Source organism: Chanodichthys erythropterus, chromosome 17, assembly GCF_024489055.1.
Source record: "Chanodichthys erythropterus isolate Z2021 chromosome 17, ASM2448905v1, whole genome shotgun sequence".
In the NCBI taxonomy this organism is placed as follows: Eukaryota; Metazoa; Chordata; class Actinopteri; order Cypriniformes; family Xenocyprididae; genus Chanodichthys; species Chanodichthys erythropterus.
In genome coordinates this window covers 14,388,139-14,405,133 of record NC_090237.1, presented here as the reverse complement: position 1 = coordinate 14,405,133, position 16,995 = coordinate 14,388,139, and the positions used below count along the sequence as shown (strand labels likewise).

Here is a 16,995-nt window from a genome sequence, read left to right as displayed (position 1 = left end):
TTAGATGATATTATCTTGCCAATTATAACTCCCATTATTACACTTCTTTTTTCATTACATGTTGCTCCAGAACACATTAATATGCAAATTACATACAGCGTGTAGATACATTGTATTTAATAGAAAAAAAGAAAAAAACAAACATTTATGGCCATTTTACACACATATTGCATAAAGCAAAATGGTGTATCAAATCATTCCATTATATCTTTCATAACATAGCTGAGAATCATCTTTATTTTGTAGGCCTATAAAAAATCCTGAAACCTAAAAAAAATTGATTGGTAATTAAAAAAAAAAAAAAAAAAAATCCCATTGTTTTTACCTTTTCATGTATTTTTATTTTTATTTTTTTTTAAACTGCATCCTGGTGTCCACTACAGAGGACATAGCACAACATATGAATAAAATATAATTTTTCAAAAATATTCACAAAACGTTTTTTTTTTCTTTCTTTTTTTTTTTTCTGGTAGTCAGGAGGATATAAGAGCTGTGAAGTCACAGATCGAATTTAATTAACCATTAACTAAATCACCCATTAACGTTACTAAATGTTTGTAAAAATTAAAAAGTACTTGTGGCAGACTGCCACACTGGTAAAATCCTTTTGGAGAACCTCTAGGAACGTTCGTAAAATATCCTTAAAATAATAATAATATTTAATAATAAATTATTGTTCTTAATGTGTCTTTTAATGAATGATTTCATTAAAAAAAATATTTAAAGTAAATGTAAATGTAGCTAATCTTATTCATATATGTATTTTTTCATTCCAAAAAATATTTTTTTATAATTTTGTTTCTATTTTATTTTATTATTCATATTCATATTATTATTATAGTAGTAGCAGTAGTAGTAGTAGTAGTTATTAGAAAAAAAATATTTCTTTATTTTTGCGGTTTCCATCTCCTGTGCAGCTCTTGGACCTGCCCACACACTAAAAGTAAAAGTCCTGACTGAGCAGCTCGTGTCATTTACTCTGAACTGCGGTGCTGCTGACACACGAGTGGGACGTTCCTCGACTTGAATTGATGTCGCATTATTTCATTTAATTATTTTTCCTTTTCGTTCCTGACATGAAGACAGGCCGACATGGACTCCGTAAGTTTTTTTTATTTTCCCTTTGTTATTATAAAGTGAAAAACTTCACCGGACCTTCAACGTTTATTTAGCTCTTCTGTAATTTGTAACCATGTTAACCACGCTGCAGTTTCTATTGTTTAAATCTCTGCGTTTGGTTATAGAACTGTTAAATGAATGAAAAAATTGCATGTTTTATTAATATGTTGAATATTTCTTAAAAACAAGAGAAAGGGAAATAAGGCTTAATGCCAATAAATAGGCTATATTGCGTATTGTTTTTTTAAAACTTTGCAAGTCAGATTATGAGTGAAACTAAACTTGTCTACATCTTATATGAGCTAAATTGAACTGAATGCAATTTCAATAGTTAGTTGTCCCAGTACTGTCCTCTCTGTCCTTCAATCTAATCCACATTTTTGCAACCCCGTCATATGACCATGTAAAAAAAAAAAAAAAAAAATAGTTCGACTGAATGCTAAACTAGCTGACTTAATACTTTTCCCTTCCTGCTTATTAAGTAAAATATTTATCCTTCCTGTTTTTAAAAAAAGAAAGATTCCATTCTCATTCACAGACAATCTTATAAGGTCATCTAACATTGTTCTCCTGGTGTACAGTTAAAGATTTACTCTCAGGTAAAAGATAATGTCTTGGAAAAGCACAAGCTTTTATAGCAGGGCATATTCCAATGTCAAGATTTGATCGAGCTGGTTACGTCAAAACAAGTAATCTGACCTTGTGGTACCCATATAATGCTTTGCTTGTTTTGTGTTCATCCGTAATATAGTGGTGATGAATGATGGCGTAAGGGACCCTTCTAACACTTCCATCCTCAATCGAATCTGTGGCTTCAGTGACGTGCAAACAAAAATCTATCTATCTATCTATCTATCTATCTATCTATCTATCTATCTATCTATCTATCTATCTATCTATCTATCTATCTATCTATCTATCTATCTATCTATCATTAAACCAGTTAAAACACGTATAATCAGTTCTTGCTATGCATTACCCCATAACTTTAGGAGCACTGAAACTTCACCTTGGGGAAAGTCATATGGAGGTTGTCTTTGGCTTTCTCCAACATTCCAGTGCTTTTCCTTTAACCAGAGACTGAAACGCAAAGTTACAGAAGCAGTTCCTCTATCTGTCACATATTAAGACCAGTCCTCCCTCCGTTTCAGTGTAACTCATTGCCCATCCCTTCTAAGAGACAAGATGATAGACTTTGAACCTCATTGGCACTGTAGTCTGTGGTTCCACATAATTTTGAAATAGTAGGTGGAGCTGAGAAGGATTATGGTGCAAATAGAGTGAGACTAAGCTGATGCATCTTATAGATATACTAAGAATTTGGTATTTTGGCATCCTCCAGAAGCCATCTTTGACACAATCCAAAAAGTAAAAAAAATATTGTAGTTTTTCCTGGAAAAGCATCATCGGTGCTAATAAAAAAATCTATAAAAATGCTACAGTAAAAATCTGTTAATTGTTACCTAACCATATTTGAAAAACTGTGACATTGAATTATATGTCATTTTACTGTAAAATACTTTATACAAACTTAAATACACACAAAATTCGTTAACATAACACACAACACCTGGGTAGCTCAATTAATGACTATGGCAACAGACAAGGCAAGAAGAAACTGGCAAACATAAAACGATGAGGATTGAAGCAAAACTCAAAAGTTAACCAGACATCTGCATAACCCTGCTGACAGTCTGGGCCCTATTTTAACAGTCTGAAACACATGGCGCAGGTGCACTTAGGGTGTGTCCGAATCCACTTATGCTGTTTAAAGACGGAAAGAATGGTCGGCACACCAGAAGCATGGTCCAAAAGGATTGTACCTAGTATCTTAAAGGGTTAGTTCACCCAAAAATGAAAATTCTCTCATTAAGACCATGCAAGACCTTTGTTCATCTTTGGAATACAAATCAAGATATTTTTGATGAAATCAGAGAGTTTTTTTTTTTTATCTCTAATAAGCAATGAAATTACCACATTCAAGAATCAGAGAAGTAGTAAAGACATATTTAAAATAGTCCATGTGACTGCAGTGGTTCAACCTTAATGTTATGAAGCGACAAGAATACATTTTGTGCGCAAAAACAAAACAAAAATAACGACTTTATTCAACATTTTTCCTCTTCCCTGTCAGTTTTCTACGCAGTTAACTCAGTGAACGCAGTGCAGAGCTTAAGTCTTTACGTCTGTGTTGTCCGACGATGTTCACATGAACACCACGGCATGCATCAACTGCATAGAAGACTGACAGGGAAGAGGAAAAATGGTTGAATATAGCCAATATTTTTTTTGTTTTTGCGCACAAAAAGTACTCTTGTTGCGTTTTCTTATCGCTTCATAACATTAAAGGGTTAGTTCACCCAAAAATGAAAATTCTGTCATTTATTACTTCCCCTCATGCCGTTCCACACCCGTAAGACCTTCGTTAATCTTCCAAACACAAATTAAGATATTTTAGTTGAATTGCAATGGCTCTGTGAGGCCTCCATAGGGAGCAATGACATTTCCTCTCTCAAGATCCATTAATGTACTAAAAACATATTTAAATCAGTTAATGTGAGTACAGTGGTTCAATATTAATATTATAAAGCAACGAAAACTATTTTTGGTGCAACAAAAAACAAAAACGACTTATATAGTGATGGCTGATTTCAAAACACTGCTTCAGGAAGCATCGGAGCATAATGAATCAGCGTATCGAATCATGATTCGGATCGCGTGTCAAACCGGCAACTGCTGAAATCAGAACAGCTGATTCGACACAAAAGATTAATAACGCTCCAAAGCTTCCTGAAGCATTGTTTTGAAATCGGCCATCACTATATAAGTCGTTATTTTGTTTTTTTTTGGCACTCCAAAAATATTCTCGTCGCTTTATAATATTAATATTGAACCACTGTACTCACATGAACTGATTTAAATATGTTTTTAATACCTTTATGGATCTTGAGAGAGGAAATGTCATTGCTCCCTATGGAGGCCTCACGGAGCCATCAGATTTCAACAAAAATATCTTAATTTGTGTTCCGAAGATTAACGAAGGTCTTACGGGTGTGGAACGGCATGAGGGTGAGTAATTAATGACAGAATTTTCATTTTTGGGTCAACTTTCCCTTTAAGGTTGAACCACTGTAGTCATGTTGACTATTTTAACGATGCTTTTACTACTTATCTGGACCTTGAATCTGGTAATTACATTGCTTTCTATGGGAGATAAAAAAAAACCTCTGATTTCATATCTTAATTTGTGTTTCGAAGTTGAACGAAGGTCTTGCGGGTGTGGAACGACATGAGAGTGAGTAATTAATGACAGAAATTTCATTTTTGGGTGAACTAACCCTTTAATGAGTCATGGGAGTGTTTTGGGTGTAATGTGCAATAAACCAATCAGAGTCTCATTTCCCATTCCCTTTAAAAGCCAGGCGCACTTGCACCATGGCAGATTACTATTTACATGGCGGAATATAGACACCCTCAACCTGACGAGTCAGTTTAAATACATGTGTGTATTGCCACAATTTAATCAATAATTAGCCAATGGTTGTTAACAGTACATTTTAAAGTAAAAGAATTTGGTTGTAGAATGTCATTATATCACTTGATAAAATACAGTTGTAAGTTAATATGCCATCCCTTAATACCTCAAACGTTCTGGCAATCACAGCTGCTGGTCAGTTAGTGTAGATTTAACAGGATATACACAGCGATATAGCCCATCTGCCTGATTTCTCCTTGAATTGATCCGGTAAACTTTATTAAATTACGGAATGCCACTGCCATTGGCTGTAAAGCGGGGGGCTTGTCCCTTTTGTCCTCTACCTGTATGAGACAGGAAGAGGAGTTGGTCTGGGAAAGCGGTAGTATGGCTTTTATATCTCACCCAATGATCTAACCCGACGTTCCATATTGGCTCCACTTTAAGGTTTATAATTAGAGCTGGAATTTCAGTGGGAATGTTGAGAGAGGATGATATGCAACGGAGCTTCAATTGCTGAAGCCGTGAGAATTTTCAGTTCCATTGTTTCTTATTAACTCATCAATTCAACTTGTTAATTCCCTTTATGGTTCAAGCATAAATTAACACTGCTGTAAAGCTGTTGTGTTGCTTTCTCCTCCTCATTCACACCATTCGCTATGTAAGTTTCCTTCTTGTCTAATAATTAAATTTGAACTGGTGATTCAACAACCAAGACACAGCCAATTTAATAAATGAAAATTCCTTACTCACCCATATGTCTTTCCGAACCTGTATGATTGTCTTTTTTTCTGTGAAACCTAAAAGAATATATTTTTTGAGCGTACAATGAAAGTCAATGGTGTCCAACACTGGTTTGGATCCCCACTGAACATTGTTATATGTACAAACACAGTTGAAACATTCGAAATACCCTGTCAGCCACTTTCAGCATGTAATGTGAATGATCATGAAAGAATAAGCCCTGAATGGTAGGTGACCCATATGGAAAAATCATACAGACATAATTATTTAAAAGAGGTAGGAAGCCACAAACAATAGACCCTCTCTAGGAATTTAAAGCTTGTTGGCTGTTACACACTGAAATTGGTCTCCAAGCTACTGTATGGATTATGACTTTGATCTTGGAACATGTTTTAATATAATTTTTCTTTTTTGTTTTCAAAGCTATTGTTCAAATGGCAGAATGTAATTTTTATCAAGAGGAAGCTAGGTAGATGACCGTTAACTCAAAGTTAATCATTCATGAAGTATCAGCCCCCTCGTTATGCACACACACACACGCAACAAGCACACAAATTAGCAAACCGGAAGTGATTCAGCGCTGTTCCTATCCCCTTTTGTCACCAGCCATAAATATCCAAGAGGGCTATTCTAGCCAGAAGCCTTTGAAAGTAGCAAACATGTTTTCTTGAAATAGACTGGGTTCATCAAGTTGAAGCCTCCTTATGTTTATTTACAGAAGGTTTCATATATTCAGATGTTAAAAGTTTTGGGTTACTTGTCCTATCCAGAAGTTTGACCTCATTGTCTGGGCTGTATGTGCCATTATTGCATATTGCCTTTTTTAATACACTTGTAATATAGGCAGGCCCAACATCAAACGTCCTCATAATAATCGCCTTCAAGATTAACCAAAGGGTGTGATTCGGATTCTGGCATCATAAAATAAGTAATCTTTCAAATAAAACTGTCAGATCTCTCTTATCTGTGTTGTTTAATGCTGTTTGTATTGCTGATATTGCCGAGTGGAAGTTTAAAACTGCGCAAAACATCAGTAAAATGAAAAAGGGCTCAACAGTACATGGGTCAATGACAAATAAAGAATAGGTCAAAGAAAAGAACAAATCTTTTCAAGGCCATGATTTAACTACAAAGAAATGAAATAACAAATTAGTACAACATGGCAACAGTGTAATTATCATGAAGGAACAAAGTAATAAAACATGGCCATGAATTAAAAAGTCGTGGGAACGAATTCTTAATTCGTGGTCACTATATTTATTTTTTCTTCCACGTCATGCGTGGGACTTCGTAAAAATGCATTTGCCAGCAATATATTTTTTTTAAACCTATAATAGATGTGAGTGTAAGACTTAATCATTACTTATTTATATAATTAATATTCAAGTATAAAAAGTAGGGCTGTCAAACGATTAATCACGATTTATCGCATACAAAATAAAAGTTTGAGTTTGCCTAATATATGTGGGTGTACTGTGTGTAATTATTATGTATATATAAATACAAACACATCCATGTATATATTTGAGAAATATTTACAAGTATATGTATTTATTTATATTTTTATATCATTTATATTATATATAAATACATTTTTTGTACATAAATAACATATTTCTCTTAAATATATACATTAATTTGTGCGTATTTATATATACATATTATTTACACACATTACTCACATATATATTATGCAAACTCAAACTCTTATTTTGTATGCGATTAATCGTGATTAATCGTTGACAGCCCTAATAAAAAGTATTCTTTTTTTACAAATAAATTAAATTATTATTTCGTAATATCTATGTATTTAGGGAGTTGCACAACAAGGACATCTTGCACCTTGAAGTGTTCCTCTCTGTGACATCATTTCCCTCCCCCCTGCATTTTGGTTGTACCACATGGCTTTGATTTGGCAGAAAAAAGTTTTTTCAAATATTAAAAAGTAGTGAAACAGTTCATTTTTTAGCCAGTTAAGATAAGATAGGCTAATATTTTTTGGTAGCACTTTATTTTAGTGTCCTTGTTACACATATTACATATTGTTACTGTAGAAATTGTGCGGAATTACATGCGACTAACCCTAATCCAAACCCTAACCCTAATTATAACCCTATAGCAAGTACATGTAGACATTAATTATTACATTAATTAGGACATTAATTATTATTACTCAGTACAATATATAATTACACAGTAACACAAACACCTTAAAATAAAGTAATATTGATTTTCTTTTCAAGAATTTCATTCTTTTAATGAGGTTTTTTCTTCATGATATCAGGACATTTGTATCACCCTGACATCAAAAGTGTCAAAATGAATTTAAATTAAAAAAATAACATGCTTATCATAGAAGAGGTATAATCAAGTCATTCTCCCCCAGACTAAAATGCATGTTTGAGCTGTTTTAACTGAAAGCCAGTTGCACTGGCATTTCTTAAAATATGTCACTGACAGTTTTTTGTCTCAAGGTGCACACCAATAATGTTTTTCTTTTTTCTTTTTCTAAGGCACATTTATAAAAGCTACTTAAATGTCCTAATTGAACTAAGGTCTAATCCTGGCTTAATCTAAGCCCTGTCTGTGAAACCAGGCTTATATGTATGAATTGCATTTGTACTGTATTTTTAAATCAATTAAAACCATATTATCAGACTTTACCTATTGAAATCTATAGTTTCACATGATCTATTTCTATGCGCGTTGTACTGTGTAATTTCAGCTGTATTGTACACTGGAAAGAACCAAGGGACATTTTCATAAAAAGTGAAAGCTCATAGCAGCATCATGGATGAATGCCAGTGTATTGGCCTATGTGGCAGTAATTTCCTGTTTGTAGAAGCAGAGTGTATAATGGCTTACACAGTTGATACCGGTAGTGGCGATGCTGATAGATATGTTTTATCTCTCTTCCAGCATATATCCTTCAAGCGCAACCATGCCAGTCCTCAAGAACCTCCCGTCTCGGCTGAAGGGAGGCAGATTTAGTGTGGATTTGGAGACTACACGTAGCGAGTTCATTCTCAGAAAAATGAGTCTTAACCACAATCCATTCGAGGAGCCTGGCTCAGATGAGGACTGGCCCAGAAGCAACGGAGGCTCACTCCTGGATGGGCGTGTGCCGCGGGACAGAAACCCGTTTGAGGATGAGGAAGATGAAAATGAGGCTAATGAGGTGCGGCGTGGAGGCTCAGGGAAGGGAAGCTCCATCAAAGGCACGCTGGAACGCATGAAGGGGGTCTCCCCCCTCAAGACCCTGGGCAAACTGGGCAAGAACTTGCGCTTGTCTGCCAGGAGCAAGGGCAGGGAAACCCCCTCCCCACAGGGCTCTATAGGTTCAGCCTCACCCATGCAGAGGAAGAAGAAGGGCAGACGGAGTTCAGAAGGGAGCTTGCTACGGTATGATGGGTAGGGATGGGAATTGCAATGAATTAAACGGTTACGGTTCCAATTTCTCTTAATGATTTCTGAAAGATTGATTAATGGTCCTTGATTAATTACTTATAAGGAATAAATATAGAAAAGAATTGTTTAATGACTTTTTTGAAGTGGAAGTAGAAGTTCTGTCATAACTTACTCACCAATATGTCTATCCAACCCTGTAAGACTTTCGTTCAGCTTTGAAACACAAATGAAGATAATTTAATGAAATCTGATCGATTTCTGTCCCTCCATTGACAGTCTATGCAGCTACAACTTGGATGCTTCAAAAAGTTCATAAAGAGATCATTAAAACTAATCCATATGAATTAAGCGGTTTAATCCAAATTTTCTGATCTGATACGATTGCTTTGTATAATGAACAGATTGTATTTAGGCTTTTATTCACAAATAAACATCAACACACACATCAGATATGGTAAACAGAAGCTCAAGCAAGCATGAAAGCAAGCATGAACAAGCAATTCTTGACATGCGAGAACCAATGAGCTTCACTCTCGTGTGTTACGTTTGTTCTTGCGCGTCAAGCAAGTATGGTTTAGCTTCTGTTCGCTGATCTTTGTTTATGTGAATAAGCCTGAATTCAATCTGTTTGTCATATAAAGAGATCCAGTCGCTTCAGAAAATGTGGAGTAAACCGTTTGATTCATACGGATTAGTTTTATGATTAATTTATGAACCTTTTAAAGCTTCGAAGTGGTAGTTGCGTGGTTAATGGAGGGACAGAAATGACATGAGGGTGAGTAATTGATGACTATTTTTATTTTATTTTTCATGAATAGCCTTTAACTAGCACAGAAATAAAAAAAAAAGTTTCATTAACATTTAAGTAAATTCATCAAATTACGAATAGTCAGTAAGTACATTAATTAAGTCTCACTGTAGTTGTAAGCTACTGTGTTTGATTCACTAAAAAGAACCAACTCAGAAGAGCCATTCTTTGGGGAATCGGAATACACTGTGTGTGTTTTATGTTTTTGATTCACTACAAAGAACCGAAGAACTACAAAGAAATTACATAAGAGTAATTTACTTTATTCAGGAATCAAACTACAGTGCTTGTGCTGTTTGCTTCCATCTGTAGATTTGGTTGCCGAGTTTAGGCTTCGCCATTGAATAAATAGTGCAGGGAACTCTGTATGAGTATTTTAGTACAGTGTTCCATCTTTAGCAGAAGACTGCACATGTGATAACCATCAAACTTAAAGAACGTCATTTGGTTCCGGTTGCATTTTTGGAATGCATCAGTTGGGTTCCGGCATTTTTATTGATAAACTATAAACCGTTTAAGACAGGCCTACTGTGAGCAACAACTTTGTTAACCATTCAAAAAGAGACCTTAGGAATGCTAAGGGGTTAATCATTGGTGGTATATGCTTTCGTTGAAGCCATTAGCCTGCATTATTTTACTTATTTTTTAAATGATTATTTAACAGTGGAATTCCTGGTGAGAAACTATTACTCATGATTCTGCACCAATTAGCCAATCAAAACAAGCAAATTGCAGCTCTTTAGTGCCCACCCACTCCTATGAAGCATTGCAAATATATTGTAAAAACACATTAGATATGTAGCTATATTTATTTCTTTAAATCAATACTATATTATATTGTACTACTATAATTCTATGTTATATTTTAATTGAATTATGTCATTCGGAATGCTTTATGGGATTGTAGTTCTTTCCCTCATTGAACCTGTTAAGTACAAAGTCTTGTATATTTGACTTTTTGTCTGATTTTCAAATACTTTTTTGCTTTAAATCAAAGTATCATAATTCACTTTGTAGGTTGTTGATTTGGTTAATAACGTAAAACTCTTTAACAGAGACTTTTTGAAAACCCCTATAGGAAGAATGAATGGAAAAAATACCTCTGGAACCAAGATAGTTGAAAAAGTGGATGGGCATTGTTACACTCCATATCAGTTCCCGGCACTATAATGGGAAAGAAATGGAATGTGGTAAACAGTTTAGAACTAGTAACTTGAATCCCAATGATTTCTATGATGATTTATTACAAAAGGGAGGTAGGAGTGTTTGGGAAACCCATTTGTAAAAAATTATAATTTTTACATTTGTTGCCACTAGGAGAATAGACACACTATTCTAGACACACCTTTAAAGGTGCCCTAGAATACAGTGAGTTTCAAACTCCATTGTTTCCTCCTTCTTATATAAATCTCATTTGTTTAAAAGACTTCCAAAGAACAGGTGAATCTCAACATAACACCAACTGTTACGTAACAGTCAGGGTGTACGCCCCCAATATCATCAGACTAGGTAAGCAAGCAAGGACAACAGCGAAAAATGGCAGATGGAGCAATAATAACTGACATGATCCATGATATCATGATATTTTTAGTGATATTTGTAAATTGTCTTTCTAAATGTTTCGTTAGCATGTTGCTAATGTAGGCTACTGTTGGTTAAAGTTACCATCGTTTATTACTGTTTTCAAGGAGACAAGAGCCGTCGCTATTTTCAATATTAAACACTTGCAGTCTGTATAATTCATAAACACAACTTCATTCTTTATAAATCTCTCCAACAGTGTAGCATTAGCCCATTAGCCACAGAGCATATAGCCTCAAACTCATTCAGAATCAAATGTAAACACCCAAATAAATACTATACTCACATGACGATACATGTGAGTATAGTATACATGACGAACATCTTGTAAAGATCCATTTGAGGGTTATATTAGCTGTGTGAACTTTGTAAATGCACTGTATTATAGAGTCACGAGCTCAATGGGCAGGGAGCACGACATTTAAAGGGCCAGCAGCCCCTGAATTGGTGCATAGTTAATGATGCCCCAAAATAGTCAGTTAAAAAAATTAATTAAAAAAAATCTATGGGGTATTTTGAGCTGAAACTTCACAGACACATTCAGGGGACACCTTAGACTTATATTACATCTTGTAAAAAAGCATTCGATGGCACCTTTAAATTCATAATTTTCTAACTATACTATTAGTTTATGAAAGACTCTTTTTGTGCTATTACTAATTCCAACATTTCATAATTCATTTAATAATTCATAAAGCAATTCTCCTAAACAGTAGTAGACCATGTTTATGGCAACACCATGTGGTTGTTTCCCAGGAAATACATGAAAATGAAAAGTTCTTTGGATAAAAGTGTCTGAAAATTCTAAATGTAACTCATCAACCTCATCAACTTTCTTCTTCCTATAGAATGGCAGGGAAATGTAAAGATCGCAAGGAGAGCTTGACCAATGGTGACCTCTGCTCAGAAGCTGATTCTGACTCCACCAGTCGTCGACTCTCCTTCCTGAAGATGGTGGGCAAGGGCAAGATGAAGAGGGAGTCCATGCAGGACCACTCATCACAGGGGCCTGAGGAAGAGCCAGTGGAGGAGGTGCCTGAGGTCAAACCCAGGGAGCCACTTTCAGGTAAACAGTCAACTAGTGAATCTGAAGCTGTGCAGCCATTCAGCAACAAACCCATATTCATAAAAATAAATAAATAATTGACCCTTCACCGGGAGTTTGATTGACAAGCGATCTAACCAATCATAACGCCGAATCTGCCATTTTGTCTGACAAAGCAGTCAGGAGTTTAGAAGATTAACCTCGGTGAACTTGAACTTGAAAAATGGTGTGTGCTAATGTCTTTCCACGTTTGAAACAACATTCCTTCTGATGTTCATTTGATGCTATAAATGAACTAGTAGGAAGAGATGATTGGTTCACGAGCCGCTTGAGCTGAGGCGCTACAGCAATCTGTCACGACACATTAAAGAGCCACAAACAGTTTTTATCGTTCGAATTTCTTAAAAAATTACAGTTTGAAAGCTGGGACTTTGTTTAATATCATAAGTAACCTGCTCTGTCTTATCTGTCGACGTGTTGTCAGTGTCCTCTTTTCTTCGCAATGTATTTTTCACTCTGTGTGGCGTGACAGCGCCATGGCTTGACGGACAAAGCAACAGTAATTAAGGGGGGCGAGTCTTTGCGAAGGTTCAATTAAATTTAGTGATCAGCTTTACCTGTTCATTACAACACTTTTAGCTAAACATTTTGGAAATAAGCACTAAATAATACCACATATTTGCTAAATTATTTGTGTTTTTTGTCTGTATTTTTGTGTATATATGTGTGTGTGTGATTGTTCCATCATACCAGTAGTCATTAAATAACAGCTTTTTCTCTATGTGTTCTGTGTTTTACATACATGCATTGGCAGTTTAGCAATTTATAACAGTTGTAATTGCTCGTGTCTATGTAATACAGTATTTCAGAATATTCTTATGAAGCACATCCTAATTCTATTGCCCTTCCGGAAAATCTTCAGACTGTGTAGTGCTAAACATTGCATCATTTGCAAATTAATTCAACATTTAAACTATGACTGTACTACTAATATCTAACTATCTTTAATGCTTGTTCTCAAACTTTTGATCACAACCATACCAGAGCTTGATTGTTCAGCTTGACCTGCATGAGCATGGTACATGCTAGGTAGGAATTTGCACATGATTGCATGCTCAGGTTTCAGGCTTTTTACTGCAAGACCATAAGAGATAAGCTTCAAAATTGGCAGCAACTTGCAAGCTCTGTTTGTTAAAGAATAGCACAAAGGATGGTAGTGAAGGATGAGAATGAATACCTTCAACCTAGCAATGCGAATTGCTAACGTCACAGGACTGGACTGTTTTGCAAACAAATCTACAAGTGTTAGTGGTTACTGGTGCATTTGTTGAATAGTCAACAGAGTTCATTGTGTGCTCAACCTAGAATATAATTTCAGCTCTGCTCTTACCCAATTGTGTGTCATTTTTAAGCAAGACTTTGATTAGCAGGTTCAGATGTTTTTGATTAGAGTTAGAACTAAATTTTGGAGAAAGATTGATAATCATGACTGTCAGAGCGGCATGCATTTTGGGCTTTTTGTTTTTTTGTGGATCTAATCATTCCTACTATAGTATGAGGGCCCAGTAAAAACCTGGTGTTTTCACTATATGGGCTAGGGGGCTGTCATATTTGAAACCATCAGTTTCTTCCCCTTGCGTAAATGCAGCATGGAACATGATAAAAGAGGAATCTGAGCAAAGGGGAACTGAATGTACCCCACAGTGTCATGTTTGGTCATGTCTTTGCTTTGTTTCAGCAGGGGGGAAAGTTTTCGTGATTCTTGCTGCTTTGCATGTCCCAGCTGACACAGCAAAAAATCACTTTTTATTTGTGTATTTAGCCACATTATGTGGACGGGAAACCTTCTGCTGACCTCCAGCAACAGTCAGGCGGGCTTCCAAGTTTAGCAACTCTCAGCTATCAGCTGAACAGACCACTAGACGCTTTATAAACCATCTGTAATTTGGTTGAAGAGCATTTTTGGTTCACACATTGATTGGATGTCATATTAAATATACAAAAGTCCAGTGCTAAACCTTTTTTTTTAAGTTAAGTATCTGTTTTTATGACCATTTCTTAAGTATTCCAGAAATGTTCTTCTGTATGAGCTTAAATAATAATTCCTATTTATTTTGCAGACATAAGTGTTGTGGCAAAAGAAAGCATTGCTCCATCCACACAGCTGTTCTCAAGTGACAGCACATTCCTGAGTGAATGATATTCAAGACTTTCATTATTTAATTCACAGAGGGCCTTTTTTAAGAGTTATCAAACATCTTCACAATGATGTATTTAAAGAATATATGGGGCACAAGAAACATTAAAATGCTTAAACATTAAAATGCTTCAAATAACATGTAATGCCATGAATGCCTCGGCCACTGAACATGCAAGAAAATCCAGAAAATAGAGCAAAGAACAAGACGTCAATCCTGTTCATGGAGGGTGTTTCAACTGTCATTTGTCAACTTTGGCTAAGCCAGATCAGATTTCACTTGAGTAGGCAAAACATTGAATGCCTTTACTTCCTGCGTCATTGCTTTACCAATCTTAAATTCTATGGCTCAATATATCATTCATATAATTATTTTATATTTGTTTATTTATTTTTGAAATCATATACAGTATTATACTACCATTCAGAAGTTCGGAGGTCAGTATAATTTTTTATGCATTAAATTGAGGCATTTATAATGTTACAAAATATTTTTATTTCTAAATGCTGATCTTTTGAACTTTATATTCATCAAAGAATGCTTGAAAGATAAAATATCACGGTTTCCACAAAAATATAAAGCAGAACAACTGCACTGAACACTGAAAACTGGAGTAATGGCTGTTGAAAATTCAGCTTTGCCATCACAGGAATAAATTACATTTTAAACTATTTTAAAACAGAAAACAGTTATTTTAAATTGTAATAATATTTCACAATATTACTGTTTTACTGTATTTGTGATCAAATATATGCAGCCTTGGAAAACATTCAAAAAATCGTACCGATTCCAAACTATTGAGCGGTAATGTATTTTTAAGATTTATAAGTATATAATTATATAATGTGGAGTTTGATGAAAACCATGTTTTCAATCAAGAATATATATATGTTTTTCCTTTAATGCAATGTCTATTTGATTTTTGTTACATACAGACTCAATGGGGTCCAAAAAAAACCTGAAACCACATTAAAAAAATCTGGAATTTTTGCTCTAAATGTGGAGTTGAGTGCATGTTGACATTATATCAAAGGAAGAACATACCAAATGCTAAATATTCTGAAATTCAAATTTTTAATTGAATGAGATTAAACATTTTCAATCCTAAATTTCACTCAAATTGTTATGCTCAGTTTCCTTAACAAAAAAATGCATGCTTTCCATTTTTTTCCATTTTGTTTTGTCATAACAATATGAAGAAATTTTTCTTGGAACACAAAGCATGTTGCAACTAAACCTCATTGTTCAGAGAGCAAGGTCTTCGTTGTGTTCGGGTGGCTGGTATCTATCAGGACTGAATGCATTCAGTTGTCTTTGGGATTGGCAGAATGTAAAATGACATCTCACTGAATTGATAAAGCAGCCATATAGAAGGGCGTTTACCCCTCATCTTAGTGAATGATTTCCAGACCTCGCCAAATTACAGCCCGCAACCTCCAACCGTAAGCCATAACTACAGCTGAGAGACATTCTGTCATGGCCGCCATAGAAACAGTATCTGAGCGGAACATTTGCAATCAATGCACTCCCGTTTATGATAGCAAATATTCCAGCATGCCAACTGGCAGAGTCACTCGTAAAAGGGAATAGCCAACACTTCCACCTTATCCAGCTATTGTCCAACACTTGGCAAGAAGATTCGTCCATGCATGTCAAATAAACCAACAAGCATTAAGTGAGGGCAGGGTTCCACTTAGTGTAAGGTGGAGTACACAATTTCCAAATCGTCCAATTTAGCTTTGTTTTGTTGACGTTGGCCATGTCCAAATGAATTAAAAAGGGAGTGGGACCGTTCTGTCCTGAGAAGGGCTCATGTCATCGTTACAAATCCTGACTTAAGGTCTCCAGTGGCGGGCGAGGCCTGTTGTCACTTTGATAACCACTTCATCTCACTGGGCCTGGACGTTGAAACAAGATTTTAGCATGTGGAATTCCTTCTGGACAGGCTCGGGCACAGGGGATGATACCGCCAAGTTTTACTCAACCCATCTGCGCTGCTAAGGCAGAGGCAGGAAATACAATCACCCTCCACTTATTAAATATTTCACTTCTGGGGAAGATATGTCTACTCTGCACATGCTGAGCATTAAATGAGGGAAGTGAATGAATAAGAAAGGGAGTTTCTGTGGGCTGCTATTCCTCAAGTTCTTCAGTTTCTTGTGCTCTGGCTTGACAGGAGGGTTTTGACTCTGAAACACAGAGGGTTAATGGAAAATGTATTTGAACCCGTGGCACGACAAAGAACAGATCGTATTCCATTACATTCCTAGAACCCAGGCTAATCTTTTCCTTGTAACGGCTGATTGGTCCTACTGAGAGGTGTTGGTTATGCAGGTGTGTTGGTGCTGTGTTAGCGGATATCTTGCTTAGTCAGATCTATTCAGTTGAGCTGGTTGTCAGCCCCCACCCTTTTAAATCCTCGGCCAAAAGCAAATAGCGTTGGAAGTCGTGGTGGGGGTATATGTGTAGTATATGTGCCATATGTGCCCTTAAAAGGCAACACTTCAATCCCTGTGGTTTTCATTAAGGAAGGGTGGTGACATGTCCATGCTTAAGTGAAGTATGCTCCACACTCCATGAATTTAGTGCATGAGACTGAGTGGAAACAAAGAACTAG

General features: G+C 35.7%; 1 protein-coding gene across 1 annotated transcript in view; it reads left to right on the top strand.

Moving 5' to 3' along the window:
- The first annotated feature begins 945 nt into the window (after positions 1–945).
- Positions 946–16,995, top strand: part of exoc3l2b (exocyst complex component 3-like 2b) — a 35,789-nt gene continuing 19,739 nt past the window's right edge. Inside the window, exons 1-3 of the mRNA XM_067366426.1 lie at positions 946–1,101; positions 8,258–8,740; positions 11,984–12,201. Coding sequence (XP_067222527.1) covers positions 8,280–8,740; positions 11,984–12,201 — 679 coding nt within the window. The 5' untranslated portion in view covers positions 946–1,101; positions 8,258–8,279. The remainder of the gene's footprint in view (positions 1,102–8,257; positions 8,741–11,983; positions 12,202–16,995) is intronic.